The sequence below is a fragment of the Salvelinus namaycush genome, chromosome 3, assembly GCF_016432855.1.
Source record: "Salvelinus namaycush isolate Seneca chromosome 3, SaNama_1.0, whole genome shotgun sequence".
In the NCBI taxonomy this organism is placed as follows: domain Eukaryota; kingdom Metazoa; phylum Chordata; class Actinopteri; order Salmoniformes; family Salmonidae; genus Salvelinus; species Salvelinus namaycush.
In genome coordinates, this window is record NC_052309.1 from 75,036,845 (window position 1) to 75,056,737 (window position 19,893).

The window sequence follows — 19,893 nt, forward strand, 5'->3', positions numbered from 1 at the left end:
CTGACCTACGTTACGCAGGTGCCTGTGTTAACGTTTGTCCTCCTCTACCTTGTCAATTTGGAAAGGACTAAGGAGGCCTGGGTCACGGATCTCCAGCACTGTAAATTACAGGTCAGTCTATGTATTGAAGTTAGCCAACATATTTGGGACATTGATGAAACAGTAAGTTTGTGTTCGTGTCAAGTAAATTACCTCGATACTATGCTTTTACATCTTGATACTAGAGCAAGACTGACTTTCAAGCTAGTCTAGCTAACGTAAACTAACTAATAGTATTAATGTATCTGCATGCAGCATTTTGCTAAATAGCTAGCTCTTTTAGCTATCACAACTAACATTTTAACCTCAACTAACGTGGCCAACACACACAGTGAGGTGTGTTAATAGTTGCCAAGTTTCAGTTGCCTGCAGATCGACATTTATCTAGCTAACGTTAGCTACTGTATAAATAGTTGGGATAGCTACAAGCTAGTGCTAATGTTATCTTGTGTAACAACTTGCCTGCCAACCACCACATCTCTTTTTCAACATTCTCGAAACTAATCACGACTTATTTCTCCTCAAACTATCCTATGCAGCTACATGAGTTCAATTTGCTAGTTGCTTTCTCCACCTGCTCTCTCAAATTCCATGATTGTTAAAAGTTATAACCCATTATGTCTTTGAAATGACAAATATTTGAGTTTGTTGCATTGTTTTATGGATTATTGTCTTCTAAAACGTTTTTCTCCTTGTTTTTCTCCCATAGAAATCTAGCTACCCATCATGGCACTGAGAAGTGCTGTGTGCCGTCTGCTGGTCAACCCCCAGAGATGTGCCATCATTTCAGCATCAAGATCTCAGGGATCAGTAGCGCCTGCACAAAAGGGTATAACATTACTCAATAATGACCTTGCCATCATGAGAACACAATGGTAGCAGTTTTACAAAGCCATTCTTACAATCATCATGCCTCTATTTGTCAGGGGAAGTACTCAATCTGTGTCCTTTCCACAGATGCAGAGAAAGCTAGTGAGAAGAAGGCTAAAGCACGTATGTCGATATCAACTCCTTTCAGATCAATCATACATATATTGCCCTTCTATTATTTTTGGGGTCTGATGACTATTCAGTTGTGCTTCTCTGCTCTATGATCCTTCTCTACTGAACCACCAGCCAAGGTTCAGTTTAACTGGCGGGATGGCCTGGAGCTGGAGGGTCAGCTGACTGAAGACGAGATCATGATCCGAGACTCGTTCCGTGATTACTGTCAGGACAAACTCATGCCCCGCATTCTGATGGCCAACAGAAACGAAGGTGGGTCTGACTTTTGAGACACACCATCACCCAGGCAGAGCCCATTGAGCTATTTATGCCAATAACCTAGGAAGGATCCCTTAAGGATCAATTTTGCCCTTTAAGATGGAATGTCAATATTATGAATATCGTCAGTTATGCAAACCATGTCAACATAACATGCTGCCTGTTTTGTCTTAGTGTTCCATCGAGACATTGTGTCAGAGATGGGGGAGTTGGGTGTCCTGGGCCCAACTATTAAAGGTGAGTCAATACCTTTGCGATCTGGAGGGTGGCCTTGCCGATATCATGGACAGTAATGGTTTGAGAACATTCCAAGATTTGAAATACATACACATTACCAGGTATATCACTTATTCTATATTTACAATTTAGATCAGCTATGCTGGCCTATGGAGTCCCTCGGGAAACCCAACTACCGAACCATCCAATGATGGGATTTATAAATAAATTATCTGGCTCTCGAAAGGACTGATCTCCATTAGAGGTCGACTGATTAATCGGCATGGCCGATTTAATTAGGGCCGATTTCAAGTTTTCATAACAATCGGTAATCTGTCTTTTTGGATGCCGATTACATTGCAATCATGAGGAAACTGCGTGGCAGGCTGACCACCTGTTACGCGAGTGCAGTGTCAAAAGGACCTTGTGGCTGCATTGAGCCACGGTAAGTTGCTAGCTAGCATTAAACTTGTAAAAAAACAATCAATCTTCACATAATCACTAGTTAACTACACATGGTTGATATTACTAGGTTAACTAGCTTGTCCTGCGTTGCATATAATCAATGCGGTGCCTGTTCATTTATCATCGAATCACAGCCTAATTCAACTTCGCCAAACAGGTGATGATTTAACAAAAGCGCATTTATGAAAAAAGCACATTCGTTGCACAAATGTTTCTAACCATAAACATCATTGCCTTTCTTAAAATCAATACACAGAAGTATATATTTTTAAACCTGCATATTTAGTTGAAATAAATGCATGTTAGCAGGCAATATTAACTAGGGAAATTGTGTCACTTCTCTTGCGTCCATTGCAAGCAGAGTCAGGGTATATGCAACAGTTTGGGCCGCCTGGCTCGTTGCAAACTCTGTTTCTTCCTAACACGGACCGTAATTTGCCAGAATTTTACATAATTATGACATAACATTGAAGGTTGTGCAATGTAACAGCAATATTTAGACTTGGGGTTGCCACCTGTTCAGCAAAATACGGAATGGTTCTGAAAGAATAAACCTTTTCTTTTCGAAATTATAGTTTCCGGATTTGACCATATTAATGACCAAAGGCTCGTATTTCTCTGTGTTTATTATAATTAAGTCTATGATTTGATAATTGATAGAGCAGTCTGACTGAGTGGTGGTAGGCAGCAGCAGGCTCGTAAGCATTCATTCAAACAGCACTTTACTGCGTTTGCGAGCTACTCTTAGTAATGCTTGAAACACAGCGCTGTTTATGACTTCAAGCCTATCAACTCCCAGGATTAGACTGGCAATACTAAAGTGCCTATAAGAACATCCAGTAGTCAAAAAGGTACATGAAATAAAAATGGTATAGAGAGAAATAGTCGACGCGTCATAATTCCTATAATAACTACAACCTTAAATTTCTTAACTGGGAATATTGAAGAACTGGGAAAATTGAACCACCAGCTTTCATATGTTCTGAGCAAGGAACTTAAGTGTTGAGGATCAGCGGGGTGGAGATAACAACATCTCCACCCCGCCGATCCTCAACACTGGGGCCCCACAAGGGTGCGTTCTCAGCCCTCTCCTGTACTCCCTGTTCACCCATGACTGTGTGGCCATGCACGCCTCCAACTCAATCATCAAGTTTGCAGAGTGTGAGGCTTGATTACCAACAACGACGAGACAGCCTACAGGGAGGAGGTGAGGGCCCTCGGAGTGTGGTGTCAGGAAAATAACCTCACACTCAATGTCAACAAAACAAAGGAGATGATCGTGGAATTCAGGAAACAGCAGAGGGAGCAGCCCCCTATCCACATCGACGGGACCGTAGTGGAGAAAGTGGAAAGTTTTTGAAGTTCCTCGGCGTACACATCACGGACAAACTGAAATGGTCCACCCACACAGACAGCGTGGTGAAGAAGGCGCAGCAGCGCCTCTTCAACCTCAGGAGGCTGAAGAAATTTGGCGTGTCACCAAAAACAAACAAACTTTTACAGATGCACAATCGAGAGCATCCTGTCGGGCTGTATCACCGCCTGGTACGGCAACTGCTCCTCCCACAACCGTAAGGCTCTCCAGAGGGTAGTGAGGTCTGCACAACGCATCACCGGGGGCAAACTACCTGTCTTCCAGGACACCTACACCACCCGATGTCACAGGAAAGCCAAAAAGATCATCAAGGAACACAACCACCCGAGCCACTGCCTGTTCACCCCGCTATCATCCAGAAGGCGAGGTCAGTACAGGTGCATCAAAGCGGGGACCGAGAGACTGAAAAACAGCTTCTATCTCAAGGCCATCAGACTGTTAAACAGCCATCACTAACATTGAGTGGCTGCTGCCAGCATACTGACTCATCTCTAGCCACTTTAATCATAAAAAAATGTATGTAATAAATGTATCACTAGCCACTTTAAACAATGCCACTTTATATAATGTTTACATACCCTACATTACTCATCTCATATGTATATACTGTACTCTATACCATCTACTGCATCTTGCCTATGCCGTTCGGCCATCGCTCATTCATATATTTTTATGTACATGTTCTTATTCATTCCTTTACACTTGTGTGTATAAGGTAGTTGTTGTGAAATTGTTAGGTTAGATTACTTGTTAGATATTACTGCATGATCGGAACTAGAAGCACAAGCATTTCGCTACACTCGCATTAACATCTGCTAACCATGGGTATATGACAAATAAATTTGATTTGAAATGTTAGCTTTTTTACATGGCACATATTGCACTTTTACTTTCTTCTCCAACACTGTTTTTGCATTATTTAAACCAAATTGAACATGTTTCATTATTTAAAATAAAAGGGTTCATTGTTCATTCAGTATTGTTGTAATTGTCATTATTGCAGATATATATATATTTATATATATCGTCCGATTTAATCAGTATCTGATTTTTTTGGTACTCTAATAATCGGTATCAGCGTTGAAAAATCATAATCGGTCGACCTCTAATCTCTATAATATATAAACAAAAAAAGAAAGCTCATTCTGAGCTAGCTATTAAAAAAGTTTGGTTCACAGATCTTGTTGAATCTGAATAACCCTTTAACTGGAACAGAATATGGAAAAATAAGTCATCCTGTAATCCAAGCCATCAATTTATACATTTTAAGTTTCTTCACAGACTGTATTTAACACCAAGAAAATGTTTTATGATGAAATTGGCCCCAACTCCATATGCTGTGGGAGTGCCCTGCAGTTAAATGCTTCTGGGGCAAAGGTACAAGTGCGATGTGCATGAATGTAAATATTCAATGTTTGGCATATATTATGTTACCTAATGATGATAGCTCCTTGAATCTCTCAATCAATCAGAGATGATTGCTGGCTCTTAGATGGTAATCACCTCACTCTCTCCAAGTTCGCCAGTGGATACAGTTACTGTTAGAAGTTATAATTATCGACAGCGAGAATGAATGGTGCTAGTCAAGGAACAATTGAGGCTTGGACAAATATACTTGACTCTGTAAACTGGTGAGCGGGATGGGAATGGGTGGGAAACATGGTTGGCTGTTTTTTTTATCACTTAAACTGTATTTCTTAGTTTTCTTATTTTAATTTGAGTGACAGCCTACTGGTACATGTTTTATAAACTTATAATTTGAAATGGATAATGTACCTGTAAGCCTCCCAGTGGTTATATCATTCTCTGTAAGCTTTCAAAGAGGGATTTTGTTTTCTGTGAAATGGACTTTGGTCATTTTGATCACAAAATGTTAAAGGCTATTTGTTTTTCAGAATCAACTATATGTGTGATGCCAGAAGCATTCAAATATAGATAATGTAAATTAGATAATTGATTGTAGATTCACTTAATTCCCTTTTAATGTAGGCCTACTGTTTGTTTTGGAGGTTATTGCCTATGATGTGACCTCTCTCCCTCCACACTTTGACCAGGCTATGGCTGTGCTGGGACGAGTTATGTGGCCTACGGTTTGATCGCGAGGGAAGTGGAGAGGGTGGACAGTGGCTACCGCTCTGTCATGAGTGTGCAGTCCTCCTTGGTCATGCACCCTATCTACGCGTACGGTACCGAAGAGCAGAAGGAGAAGTGGCTGCCCAGGCTGGGTAAGGAGGAGGGGACATCCACATCCCTTAAGCCTCATCTTAAATGACGCACAATCCTGTTTGTATCTGGGTGTATTTGTCCTGTAATATGTCCTCTACCTCCCAGCTCGTGGAGAGATCCTGGGCTGTTTTGGGTTGACTGAGCCCAACCACGGCAGTGACCCCGGTGGCATGGAGACCCGGGCTAAGTTCAACCCCTCCAGCCGCACCTTCACTCTCACTGGCTCCAAGACCTGGTGAGTAGAACTGGGAGACTGTACTTCACTACATAGTAGTGCTGGGGGGGGAAATCAATACAGTTATATGTCGCAATATTATTTTTGACGATATTGTGTATATACAGTGGGGAGAACAAGTATTTGATACACTGACGATTTTGCAGGTTTTCCTACTTACAAAGCATGTAGAGGTCTGTCATTTTTATCATAGGTACACTTCAACTGTGAGAGATGGAATCTAAAACAAAAATCCAGAAAATCACATTGTATGATTTTTAAGTAATTCATTTGCATTTTATTGCATGACATAAGTATTTGATACATCAGAAAAGCAGAACTTAATATTTGGTACAGAAACCTTTGTTTGCAATTACAGAGATCATACGTTTCCTGTAGTTCTTGACCAGGTTTGTACACACTGCAGCAGGGATTTTGGCCCACTCCTCCTCCATACAGACCTTCTCCAGATCCTTCAGGTTTCGGGGCTGTCGCTGGGCAATACGGACTTTCAGCTCCCTCCAAAGATTTTCTATTGGGTTCAGGTCTGGAGACTGGCTAGGCCACTCCAGGACCTTGATGCTTCTTACGGAGCCACTCCTTAGTTGCCCTGGCTGTGTGTTTCGGGTTGTTGTCATGCTGGAAGACCCAGCCACGACCCATCTTCAATGCTCTTACTGAGGGAAGGAGGTTGTTGGCCAAGATCTCGCAATACATGGCCCCATCCATCCTCCCCTCAATACGGTGCAGTCGTCCTGTCCCCTTTGCAGAAAAGCATCCCCAAAGAATGTTTCCGCCTCCATGCTTCACGGTTGGGATGGTGTTCTTGGGGTTGTACTCATCCTTCTTCTTCCTCCAAACACGGCGAGTGGAGTTTAGACCAAAAAGCTCTATTTTTGTCTCATCAGACCACATGACCTTCTCCCATTCCTCCTCTGGATCATCCAGATGGTCATTGGCAAACTTCAGACGGGCCTGGACATGCGCTGGCTTGAGCAGGGGGACCTTGCGTGCGCTGCAGGATTTTAATCCATGATGGCATAGTGTGTTACTAATAGTTTTCTTTGAGACTGTGGTCCCAGCTCTCTTCAGGTCATTGACCAGGTCCTGCCGTGTAGTTCTGGGCTGATCCCTCACCTTCCTCATGATCATTGATGCCCCACGAGGTGAGATCTTGCATGGAGCCCCAGACCGAGGGTGATTGACTGTCATCTTGAACTTCTTCCATTTTCTAATAATTGCGCCAACAGTTGTTGCCTTCTCACCAAGCTGCTTGCCTATTGTCCTGTAGCCCATCCCAGCCTTGTGCAGGTCTACAATTTTATCCCTGATGTCCTTACACAGCTCTCTGGTCTTGGCCATTGTGGAGAGGTTGGAGTCTGTTTGATTGAGTGTGTGGCCAGGTGTCTTTTATACAGGTAACGAGTTCAAACAGGTGCAGTTAATACAGGTAATGAGTGGAAAACAGGAGGGCTTCTTAAAGAAAAACTAACAGGTCTGTGAGAGACGGAATTCTTACTGGTTGGTAGGTGATCAAATACTTTTGTCATGCAATAAAATGCAAATGAATTACTTAAAAATCATACAATGTGATTTTCTGGATTTTTGTTTTAGATTCCGTCTCTCACAGTTGAAGTGTACCTATGATAAAAATGACAGACCTCTACATGCTTTGTAAGTAGGAAACACTGCCGATTTTGCAGGTTATCAAATACTTGTTCTCCCCACTATATATATATAATTTTTGCTAGATAGTGCTAGTTGTCTGTACCTGCACCAAAACTCTGGTATTTTTAATCTTATAGCTTGTTCTCCATCTTTGTTTTAAATAGTGAGCCAACATGTCTTCAGCACTTTTTTATTTCCTGACTGATCAAAACTAATTGTCTCATGCTTTCTCATCTCTCTGCAGCAGACATATAGTGAGCAATATGTTTGGAACATAACATTGCAATAAAATCGCAGTATTGAATCAGAATACATAAGAATTGCAATACATATCGTATCGTCACCTAAGTATCGTGATAATAGCGTAGCGGGAGGTGCCTTGCAATTCCCAGCCCTACTACATAGTGAGGGAAATAGTTCATCACCCCATGAGCATGAGGACTTCAGGACTGACTGGACAGAGATGTGTGTAGCTGGATAGCAGGCATTAGGAGAACCTTGATGTTTAGATGTGATGTACTCAGTGTTTTGTGATGTACTCAGTGCAAAGAACTTTGGAATTGCGTCCTATAAATAGCCAATGGATCATATAACAGAACAAACACCTACAGACCACAAACATTGATGAAAGCTACCTTTGTCTCAACACCTTGGGAATGCATTCCTCTACTGATTGAAAAGACTACCTATTCATGAAACATCAAGAATAGGCTACTTCCAAAAATTCTGAAGAATAGGAATATGTGCTTTCTATTATACAGAAATCTTCATTAGAGTTTTTGTATTCATTAGAGCATTAAAAAAAAAAGAATGTATTTTTCAAATAATAAACCCAAGATCAAGTGGTTTGGCTCTTATCTAAATTGTAAACCACATTTCACTCTGTATACTAGTCCACAGGGTGGTGCTGTTTACAAATATATTAATGCTAGGTGCATGAATATTAGGTTCCCCTCAGTTCCCCTTTACGCAGGTTTCACAGAGTGTTATGATTCTGAACTGAGAGACGTCAGCAGTGACTGAACTGGACTTTGTGGTTGTATACTTAACCATTGAGTGCATTGGCCCTCACATTGCGTAAGCTTAACACTGAATAAATACATGTTAATTGGTAACCTGGGCCTGTAGTTCATGTTTTATATATTTGATGTAACACTGTTTCCTCTGGGGAAATGCAGCTTCAACAACTTCAACCAAATGCTTAGTTTGACATTGAGTACGTGGTTCTGTTCAATTCTACCATCACGTCTTGTGAAACTTATACAACACTGTCCTCATATAGCCCTAGAAACCAGGCTCACTCTGTAGCATACTGATAAAATAGCTCCTCCCTAAATTACAATGCCTTCCCTCATCTCCTTCACCTTCGTCAGGATCACCAACTCCCCTGTGGCGGACATCGCTGTGGTCTGGGCCAAGTGTGACGATGGGAAGGTGTGTGGCTTCATCCTGGAGCGCGGTATGAAGGGCTTCACCACACCCAAGATCGAAGGCAAGTTCTCCCTGAGGGCGTCTGCCACTGGCATGATCATCATGGACGAGGTGGAGGTTCCTGAGGAGAACCTGCTGCCCAAAGTCTCTGGCCTGGGGGTGAGTAGAGGCCAGCATACCACTGTCATGTACTGACTTTTATGTGGATGGCCAGACTTTCTTATAATGCTGTTTAATCTTGTTGGTATAAATGTTTTGTCTGTTCTCTTTGGCTCTAGGGTCCCTTTGGTTGCCTGAACAATGCCCGGTATGGCATCGCCTGGGGTTCACTAGGTGCTGCAGAGTTCTGCTTCCACGCGGCTCGTCAGTACACACTAGACAGGTGAGGATTCTGCGGCTACTATTGGTATGAGATGATGTTTTGGATGAGCAGGACCGAGCAAAAGTCTGTAGCTCTTGAATCTTATTTTGTTTTCTCAGCTTTTCTGAGTGAATTTAAGATGTTCTGCTACTCATGATATTTGTTAATCTCAGAATCCAGTTTGGAGTACCCTTGGCCAGAAACCAGCTGATGCAGAAAAAGATGGCCGACATGTTGACAGAAATCACCATTGGTCTGCAGGCCTGTCTACAGCTGGGGAGACTCATCGACGCCAAAAAGTAAGAGGGAACTGGAAATTATGTGACATAATCGTCTTGTAGTGTGACACCACTTTTTAACAAATAACTACACACCATAGGGGAAGTACAATTTCTGGTTGTTTCAGAGTGAATAGAACCTGAGGAGGAGACTTATCTCATATGTCTTCTTCTCTCCTCCCTCAGGGCAGCCCCTGAGATGATCTCTATGCTAAAGAGGAACAGCTGTGGGAAGTCCCTGGACATCGCCCGGCAGGCCAGAGACATGCTGGGAGGAAACGGCATCTCTGACGAGTACCACATCATCCGCCATGTTATGAACCTGGAGGCCGTCAACACATACGAAGGTGAGGAGAAAGAAGGCCATAACCAGGTCTAAGAGGATATGGATGTGTCATTGCTATGGATGTGGAAGCAAAACTGTTTTATCATGGTTTATTTCCTCACCAGTAGAGGTCAGTAATATGTCATTTACAAGAAATAAATAGGTCATATGGGAAAACCATTGAACTTTCCACAATATTTTCAAAGGAGAAAAAAAAACTGTGTGTCTCTCCTTATATATTTGCTCAACTTCAGCATCAGCACTGTTCCACATGGTTCCTTATATTGTTTTCTTTGTCTTCCAGGTACCCATGACATCCATGCCCTGATTCTGGGCAGAGCCATCACTGGACTGCAGTCTTTCACTGTTAATAACTAACTGCCTGCTGCTAGTGCTCAAACAGACCACTATCAGAAACCTCAAGTCAATCTGTTCCTTAAACGAAGGACAAGTAGTTCTACACTGCTTTGATGGCTTGTCTTCTACAGTAACACTAATGCTAATGTTTCCTCTCTCTTGAATTTGTAGAATATGGGCTGGTTTTCTGGACACAGATTAAGCTTGGTCCTGGACGAAAAAGCATGCTCAATGGAGAATCTCGATTGAAATAGCTTTTTAGACCAGGACTAGGCTTAGTCTGTGTCCGGGAAACCAGTCCTAAATCTTTACTTTATGCGAAAGACCAGGTCGGGTTTTAAAGGCAAGTCTATCATCGATCTCATGGACAATTCATGAGTGTAATTATTTCAACTTGAAAAACAAAGCTATTTTTCTATTCTGTCATAAAACCCTAGTACTTACTGGTTTGTTTGGACAATTTCTGTCTACAATGTGTTTGAAATAGTTTACTATACGGTGGAAGTTAAAATGGTACAGAAAGAATCGCTTATTTTCTCACAGCATTTGTAGTAAAATGGTTGTTGGACAAACATTTTAAAATGAGGTCACGATCCATACGTATGTCCTGAGTTTTTAGAACTGTGATGGTACTAATGATCAGTTATTGGTAATTGAATGCCAAATAATTGATACTGCATGTACTGTTAGAGTTGGGGGAAAAACAAGTTAAATCAATTGAAGTTAAATTAAGTAAATAAATTAAAGCAGTTTAAATAATCATGCCATTGCTTTTTTTGTAATTGAATAGTTGTATTTGTGACTTACCATTTAGGCAGATCCGAGAGATTTGTATTTGGGGAACAGGACAATGAATGCTGTTTGCACTTTATTAAGTTTGCCCTCCTCAGAACTCAACCAGATCTAAATGTTATGCATGGTTTGAATTGCAATGTCAAAGGTTAATTCAAGCTTTTCACAAATAACTCTTATTGCAGTACTTTAATGGCCATTGCAATTTCCTTTTGCTGTCAAAGTAATAGTGTTGTAGTAATGCTCACTATCTAATGCTAAATTAGTCTCTTATTTATAAATTAATTGTCATCAACAGGTGGTCCATTTAATCCAGGGTGGTTGGGGGATTTATGGATTACTCATCCATCATTTCATGGTAGTGTTTTGAATGTTCCTATTTGAAGTAACATGGAGTGTTTTAATAAAGCGAATAAAAAAAGATGGGGGGGGGTATTCCATGAAAAGTGTATTTTGCGTCCCTTTGATATAGAAATTGTGCACCACTGTTTAATTTTAAAAGCCTGTTACATTAAATGAAGTGCCCTTTAAAATAGATCACATGGAGTATTCAATAAATCAGATTTCTATTATGAATAAAGACTCGCTAAATTGCCTAAATTCAGTATGTTGACATGCCCCTCTGTGCACTGTGACTTCTGGAAGATTTTAATGCACTTAACCTCAAAAGTTTTCCCAATTTTTTTCTAAACATTGAACATCTAATAGTCAAATCATAGTGTAAAAGCAGGTTCTACTCTTTTTGGCCATTTTCTGGTGTTTTGTGATGGAAAACTGAGTGGGTCGAGAATAACACGTCAACCCTGTTACCCATGGATAGACAGGCTAGAAATGTTTTAACAACTTTAATTTGTTGGGTGAAGCTTGCATTCAATTGCCACTCTGTTGTACACAACAAGCTTCCATTCCCCCTGTCACAAGGGATTTTATGGCAGCTTTAAGAAGTCGTCAACCCTGTTACTTTATTTGGCACTTAATATGCACTTACTATAGTAATTATTTTTATTTGACGTCTTTTGATAGAAAACTTTTATTTTATGAAGTTCTCTGCTCTTTATGACAGCATGTTAAATGTAAAAAAAATGTATACCAAGTTACACTTCTCCAAAGGCACCGAATTGGTGGACCGACCCATAAGCATTAAAGTGAATGTTTTTGATTCTAAACTGGGCACAAACGTATATTCTGGCCCATTAAAAATGATGTTCTATAATGCTATTTGGTCATAGGTATGAACAAAAATATCCACACTAGTTATGTAATAAATAATTTTATAAACAAAAGCTTCTTCCAACACCCACTCAGTTTACAACCACTGTTTTATGTTATATTTGACATATACCACAGTCAAACAAACAAGTCATTGCTTTAATTATTCCAGACCTCCCAGAAGTTGGGATGCTATAAGACAGTTAAAATAAATTAATGGCTGGGTAGATGTCAGTTCTCAGCTGTCTGCTGCAGGCTGTTGTTGATGGCTGATAAGGTCTGACTGGCTCCCTGTAGCTCCATACTGAGCTGACTGCACCTCTCCAGCACCTCGGACAGCTCCTGCAGATTGGCCTCCATCCCACGGCCATGTTTTTGAGCAAATTTGACCATGTGCTTTTTACTCAACAGTAGGACAGTGATACCTTATTCATTAACTTGTTCTCGAAGGTGGTCATGATTTCCTGGTCCATGGCTCGGCTCTGGTTGATTCGCTCTATCAGATCCTGGGCCTTCTTCCCTATCTCCTCTATCGTTGAACTGAGAGCAGTCGTAGCCTCCTCTCCTGGGAGCTCGCTGGAAGTACTGTTGTGTACGTCACGTCTATTGGAGATGTTTGAAATGTCGATGCCGGAGTCCTCACTTCCATAACAAAATAAACGTTAAATACTTAACAGAACACATAATGAATAATACTTTAAACCCAGTAACTCCATACCTTTGCTGTCCATGGCTTTCGTCCAGTGTCACAAACGAAAATGTCTCATCAGGGATGTCCTGGTCTGGCCCATGTCCTTGTTCAGGGTCCTAAGGATACAGGGAGAAATGTCAATCAAACCATAAAATTTTCTGATCCCTCTAATATACATTGACAACGTGTACAGTTGTCAAAAATAAGTAGCAAAGGATTCAAAGGTGCAAGATCTCAGTCATTCAGAGTTGAGCTGGACAGTCTCATATTTTCCTTCATTTACCTTGGGTGATGAGGGATGATGATGACAAAGTTTTGGTGTAGACTGAAAGGTATGTGCTGGCTTTCCAAAGAAGAGCTGGGACATTTTCTATGAGCAAAATGTTACATAGGAAAAATAAATGCAACCGGTATGGAAGTTAGATAGTTCTGCAACAACTCAACCAAACCACTTTCTCTAACCTTCTCTGACTTAATAACTACTTTAACGTTACATTGGGCTATGCTGGCCAGCTAGCCTAGCTAGGCATAAAGCTAACACTTCTGACTGATCTGATCATGACAAAACCAAATAGTGTCCAGTCTCGAGTTTTGCCAAGGGCAAATCATGTGGTGGTAACCAAAATATTAGGAATATTTATCGAAACTCCATTGGAAACAACAAAGTACTGTTGCTGGCTACTTACCAAAAAAATAAAATATTATTCAGTGCACTGTCATAAAAGTTTTCGTCAGAACTGTCTGCCCACCTCGAAACCCTGCTTGCAGGGTTGGAGCGAGTGGTCGCATTTACGCTTCGCTTCACAGGTAGTATTACATTTAATTTCATTACAGTACAACGGTTTGATTTGTTTGATCTTAGCACTTCTTTTCTTAGCTAGCTACATAGTCGTCTTTGTATCAAAGATAATTGTGTAGTTCAGATTATTATCGAATTATCGAATCTTCTAACGTTGTCAACACTGCTAGCTAGCCAGCTAGCCAACGTCTACCGAATCATTACAACGGAACGATTTGATTAGTGTAGTGTTAGCTAGCTACACAGTTGTCTTTGCATCTAAGATAATTGTGTAGTTTAGAGTAATCATCTAGCCAGTTATCGAGGTTACCTAGCCAGTTCCACTTTAAACAAAGTCAGCTAGCCAGCTATTTTCGCCGTCAACACTGCTAGCTAGCCAGTGCTACACTGCTAGCTAGCCAGCTAGCCAACTTCTACCGAAACAGTACAACGGAACGATTTGATTAGTGTAGTGTTAGCTAGCTACATAGTTGTCTTCGCTGTCTTTGTATCTAAGATAATTGTGTAGTTTAGAGTAATTATCTAGCCAGTTATCGAGGTTACCTAGCCAGTTATCGAGGCTACCTAGCCAGCAACACTTTCAAACATAGTCAACAACGCAGCCACTGCTAGCTAGCCTACTTCACCAGTCAGCAGTACTGCATCATTTTAATCATTTTAGTCAATAAGATTTTTGCTACGTAAGCTTAACTTTCTGAACATTCGAGACGTGTAGTCCACTTGTCATTCCAATCTCCTTTGCATTAGCGTAGCCTCTTCTGTAGCCTGTCAACTATGTGTCTGTCTATCCCTGTTCTCTCCTCTCTGCACAGACCATACAAACGCTTCACACCGCGTGGCCGCTGCCACCCTAACCTGGTGGTCCCAGCGCGCACGACCCACGTGGAGTTCCAGGTCTCCGGCAGCCTCTGGAACTGCCGATCTGCGGCCAACAAGGCAGAGTTCATCTCAGCCTATGCTTCCCTCCAGTCCCTCGACTTCTTGGCACTGACGGAAACATGGATTACCACAGATAACACTGCTACTCCTACTGCTCTCTCCTCGTCTGCCCACGTGTTCTCGCACACCCCGAGACCTTCTGGTCAGCGGGGTGGTGGCACTGGGATCCTCATCTCTCCCAAGTGGACATTCTCTCTTTCTCCCCTGACCCATCTGTCTATTGCCTCCTTTGAATTCCATGCTGTCACAGTTACCAGCCCTTTCAAGCTTAACATCCTTATCATTTATCGCCCTCCAGGTTCCCTTGGAGAGTTCATCAATGAGCTTGACGCCTTGATAAGTTCCTTCCCTGAGGATGGCTCACCTCTCACAGTTCTGGGTGACTTTAACCTCCCCACGTCTACCTTTGACTCATTCCTCTCTGCCTCCCTCTTTCCACTCCTCTCCTCTTTTGACCTCACCCTCTCACCTTCCCCCCCTACTCACAAGGCAGGCAATACGCTTGACCTCATCTTTACTAGATGCTGTTCTTCCACTAACCTCATTGCAACTCCCCTCCAAGTCTCCGACCACTACCTTGTATCCTTTTCCCTCTCGCTCTCATCCAACACTTCCCACTCTGCCCCTACTCGGATGGTATCGCGCCGTCCAAACCTTCGCTCTCTCTCCCCCGCTTCTCTCTCCTCTTCCATCCTATCATCTCTTCCCTCTGCTCAAACCTTCTCCAACCTATCTCCTGATTCTGCCTCCTCAACCCTCCTCTCCTCCCTTTCTGCATCCTTTGACTCTCTATGTCCCCTATCCTCCAGGCCGGCTCGGTCCTCCCCTCCTGCCCCGTGGCTCGACGACTCATTGCGAGCTCACAGAACAGGGCTCCGGGCAGCCGAGCGGAAATGGAGGAGAACTCGCCTCCCTGCGGACCTGGCATCCTTTCACTCCCTCCTCTCTACATTTTCCTCTTCTGTCTCTGCTGCTAAAGCCACTTTCTACCACTCTAAATTCCAAGCATCTGCCTCTAACCCTAGGAAGCTCTTTGCCACCTTCTCCTCCCTCCTGAATCCTCCTCCTCCCCCCCCACCCCCCCCCCCCCCTCCTCCCTCTCTGCGGATGACTTCGTCAACCATTTTGAAAAGAAGGTTGACGACATCCGATCCTCGTTTGCTAAGTCAAACGACACCGCTGGTTCTGCTCACACTGCCCTACCCTGTGCTTTGACCTCTTTCTCCCCTCTCTCCCCAGATGAAATCTCGCGTCTTGTGACGGCCGGCCGCCCAACAACCTGCCCGCTTGACCCTATCCCCTCCTCTCTTCTCCAGACCATTTCCGGAGACCTTCTCCCCTACCTCACCTCGCTCATCAACTCATCCCTGACCACTGGCTACGTCCCTTCCGTCTTCAAGAGAGCGAGAGTTGCACCCCTTCTGAAAAAACCTACACTCGATCCCTCCGATGTCAACAACTACAGACCAGTATCCCTTCTTTCTTTTCTCTCCAAAACTCTTGAACGTGCCGTCCTTGGCCAGCTCTCCTGCTATCTCTCTCAGAATGACCTTCTTGATCCAAATCAGTCAGGTTTCAAGACTAGTCATTCAACTGAGACTGCTCTTCTCTGTGTCACGGAGGCGCTCCGCACTGCTAAAGCTAACTCTCTCTCCTCTGCTCTCATCCTTCTAGACCTATCGACTGCCTTTGATACTGTGAACCATCAGATCCTCCTCTCCACCCTCTCCGAGTTGGGTATCTCCGGCGCGGCCCACGCTTGGATTGCGTCCTACCTGACAGGTCGCTCCTACCAGGTGGCGTGGCGAGAATCTGTCTCCTCACCACGTGCTCTCACCACTGGTGTCCCCCAGGGCTCTGTTCTAGGCCCTCTCCTATTCTCGCTATACACCAAGTCACTTGGCTCTGTTATAACCTCACATGGTCTCTCCTATCATTGCTATGCAGACGACACACAATTAATCTTCTCCTTTCCCCCTTCTGATAACCAGGTGGCGAATCGCATCTCTGCATGTCTGGCAGACATATCAGTGTGGATGACGGATCACCACCTCAAGCTGAACCTCGGCAAGACGGAGCTGCTCTTCCTCCCGGGGAAGGACTGCCCGTTCCATGATCTCGCCATCACGGTTGACAACTCCATTGTGTCCTCCTCCCAGAGCGCTAAGAACCTTGGCGTGATCCTGGACAACACCCTGTCGTTCTCAACCAACATCAAGGCGGTGACCCGTTCCTGTAGGTTCATGCTCTACAACATTCGCAGAGTACGACCCTGCCTCACACAGGAAGCGGCGCAGGTCCTAATCCAGGCACTTGTCATCTCCCGTCTGGATTACTGCAACTCGCTGTTGGCTGGGCTCCCTGCCTGTGCCATTAAACCCCTACAACTCATCCAGAACGCCGCAGCCCGTCTGGTGTTCAACCTTCCCAAGTTCTCTCACGTCACCCCGCTCCTCCGCTCTCTCCACTGGCTTCCAGTTGAAGCTCGCATCCGCTACAAGACCATGGTGCTTGCTTACGGAGCTGTGAGGGGAACGGCACCTCCGTACCTTCAGGCTCTGATCAGGCCCTACACCCAAACAAGGGCACTGCGTTCATCCACCTCTGGCCTGCTCGCCTCCCTACCTCTGAGGAAGTACAGTTCCCGCTCAGCCCAGTCAAAACTGTTCGCTGCTCTGGCACCCCAATGGTGGAACAAACTCCCTCACGACGCCAGGACAGCGGAGTCAATCACCACCTTCCGGAGACACCTGAAACCCCACCTCTTTAAGGAATACCTAGGATAGGATAAAGTAATCCTTCTAACCCCCCCCCCCCCCCTTAAAAGATTTAGATGCACTATTGTAAAGTGGCTGTTCCACTGGATATCATAAGGTGAATGCACCAATTTGTAAGTCGCTCTGGATAAGAGCGTCTGCTAAATGACTTAAATGTAAATGTAAAATTGCGCGCGAAAAACGGATTCTGGAGGACACGTGCTGTGAACTGGTTAGTTGTTGTCAACGTAGACTCGGAACAATACTGTATAATGCACCGACACGCATTTTGAATAATTGAATGCATATTCTTTAAAATAATTATCAAAGAAACACATTTTATCATCAAACATATGACATATTCAAATGAATTGTAAACTGTGAGGCTGGGGTCTGGTCAAGACAGTGGGAGAAAAACATTTACAGTCGACGTCAGAAGTTTACATACACCTTAGCCAAATAACGTTACAATTAAACTCAGTTTTCACAATTCTTGACATTTCATCCTAGTAAAAATGCCCTGTATTAGGTCAGTTAGGATCAACACTTTATTTTAAGAATGTGAAATGTCAGAATAATAGTAGAGAGTATGATTTATTTCTTTTATCACATTCCCAGTGGGTCAGAAGTTTACATACACTCATTTAGTATTTGGTAGCATTGCCTTTAAATTGTTTAACTTGGATCAAACATTTCGCGTTGCCTTCCACAAGCTTCCCACAATAAGTTGGGTGAATTTTGGCCCATTCCTCCTGACAGAACTGGTGTAACTGAGTCAGGTTTGTAGGCCTCCTTGCTCACACACTCTTTTTCAGCTCTGCCCACATATTCTCTATGGGATTGAGGTCAGGGCTTTGTGATGGCCACTCCAATACCTTGACTTTGTTGTCCTTAAGCCATTTTGCCACAACTTTGGAGGTATGCTTGGGGTCATTGTTCATTTGGAAGACCCATTTGTGACCAAGCTTTAACTTCCTGGCTGATGTCTTGAGATGTTGCTTCAATATATCCACATAATTTTCCTCCCTCATGATGCCATTGTAGGAGAGTTAAAAAGGTTATCCCATCAAACTTCAAATTATTAGAATAGTACACAACGCAGAACAGAACAACCAGGTTGAGGGTCAGTGGCCAAAGCCCGCGAACAGGAATATTCCAAGTTCAGACAGAAGGGGGGAGTCAGATCGATATGATTGCCAGGAACTTTACTTTTGGTGTCTATTTTTAATTGTTGCGCTACTGGTGCTGCCTGTTGATGTTAGGTAGGCAGCTACAGTAGCTGAATAATGTTAACATCTTCAGGTTGTGTTTCATTAAATGTATTTTATTTCATCTGGGTGCTTGCGTCTCCTACTAACACCCTGGTACCACCCGTAGCTCCCGTTCTCCTCAGTCCGAGAAAACACAGAGAGAAAGAACAACTTGTCAGATGGTGCATTGGAGACTGATGTGTTCCTGTCCTGTCTTTTCACAATACTATTGCAGATCAACATAAAAGCCAAAAAGACAGCCGTGGTATCGCTCTTCATTTCTTGGTTCTCCTGTGGTACATATAAGACCCGCTACACCATCTATTTTGTGAAGTGCAATAGTCCCCCCTGCAGCAAAGCACCCCCACAACATGATGCTGCCACCCCCGTGCTTTACGGTTGGGATGGTGTTCTTCTGCTTGCAAGCCTCCCCCTTTTTCCTCCAAACATAACGATGGTCATTATGGCCAAACAGTTATTTTTTTGTTTCATCAGACCAGACAACATTTCTCCAAAAAGTAAGATCTTTGTCCCCATGTGCAGTTGCAAACCATAGTCTGGCTTTTTAATGGTGGTTTTGGAGCAGTGGCTTCTTTCTTGCTGAATGGCCTTTCAGGTTATGTCGATATGGGACTCGTTTTACTGTGGATATAGATACTTTTTTACCTATTTCCTCCAGCATCTTCACAAGGTCCTTTGCTGTCGTTCTGGGATTGATTTGCACCTTTCGCACCAAAGTACGTTAATCTCTAGGAGACAGAACGCATCTCCTTCCTGAGCGGTATGACGGCTGCGTGGTCCCATGGTCTTTATGCTTGCGTACTATTGTTTGTACAGATGAACGTGGTACCTTCAGGGAAATTGGTCCCAAGGATGAACCAGACTTGTAGAAGTCTACAATTTTTTTCTGAGGTCTTGGCTGATTTCTTTTGATTTTCCCATGATGTCAAGCAAAGAGGCACTGAGTTTGAAGGTAGGCCTTGAAATACATCCACAGGTACACCTCCAATTGACTCAAATGATGTCAATTAGCCTATCAGAAGCTGCTAAAGCCATGACATCATTTTCTGGAATTTTCCAAGCTGTTTAAAGGCACAGTCAACTTAGTGTATGTAAACTTCTGACCCACTGGAATTGTGATAAAATTCACTGTAAGTGAACTAGTCTGTCTGTAAACAATTGTTGGAAAATTACTTGTGTCATGCACAAAGTAGATGTCCTAACCGACTTGCCAAAACT

The 19,893-nt window shown here is 43.2% G+C and overlaps 1 protein-coding gene across 2 annotated transcripts; it reads left to right on the forward strand.

Annotated features, from left to right (window-relative positions):
• Window positions 1–11,595, forward strand: LOC120038403 (glutaryl-CoA dehydrogenase, mitochondrial-like). 2 transcript variants are annotated; one of them, XM_038984168.1, is made up of 12 exons: window positions 1–111; window positions 749–868; window positions 997–1,032; window positions 1,156–1,296; window positions 1,477–1,539; window positions 5,413–5,583; window positions 5,690–5,819; window positions 8,840–9,056; window positions 9,176–9,279; window positions 9,432–9,557; window positions 9,723–9,883; window positions 10,166–11,595. In XM_038984168.1, exons 2-12 carry the CDS (start codon window positions 766–768, stop codon window positions 10,237–10,239), a joined length of 1,326 nt encoding a protein of 441 aa, XP_038840096.1. In that variant the 5' UTR covers window positions 1–111; window positions 749–765; the 3' UTR covers window positions 10,240–11,595. The 2 variants fall into 2 exon arrangements, with proteins under 2 accessions (XP_038840096.1, XP_038840104.1); XM_038984176.1 differs by having other exon boundaries at window positions 55–162.
• Window positions 11,596–19,893: the final 8,298 nt, after the last annotated feature.

What these genes read in the sequence shown, in the direction of transcription:
- LOC120038403 (XM_038984168.1), top strand. Translation starts at nt 766, where the DNA reads ATGGCACTGAGAAGTGCTGTGTGCCGTCTGCTGGTCAACCCCCAGAGA. An exon ending in GAAGTGGCTGCCCAGGCTGG is followed by an intron (nt 5,584 to 5,689) that starts GTAAGGAGGAGG and finishes TCTACCTCCCAG; the next exon opens with CTCGTGGAGAGATCCTGGGC. An exon ending in AGACTCATCGACGCCAAAAA is followed by an intron (nt 9,558 to 9,722) that starts GTAAGAGGGAAC and finishes CTCCTCCCTCAG; the next exon opens with GGCAGCCCCTGAGATGATCT.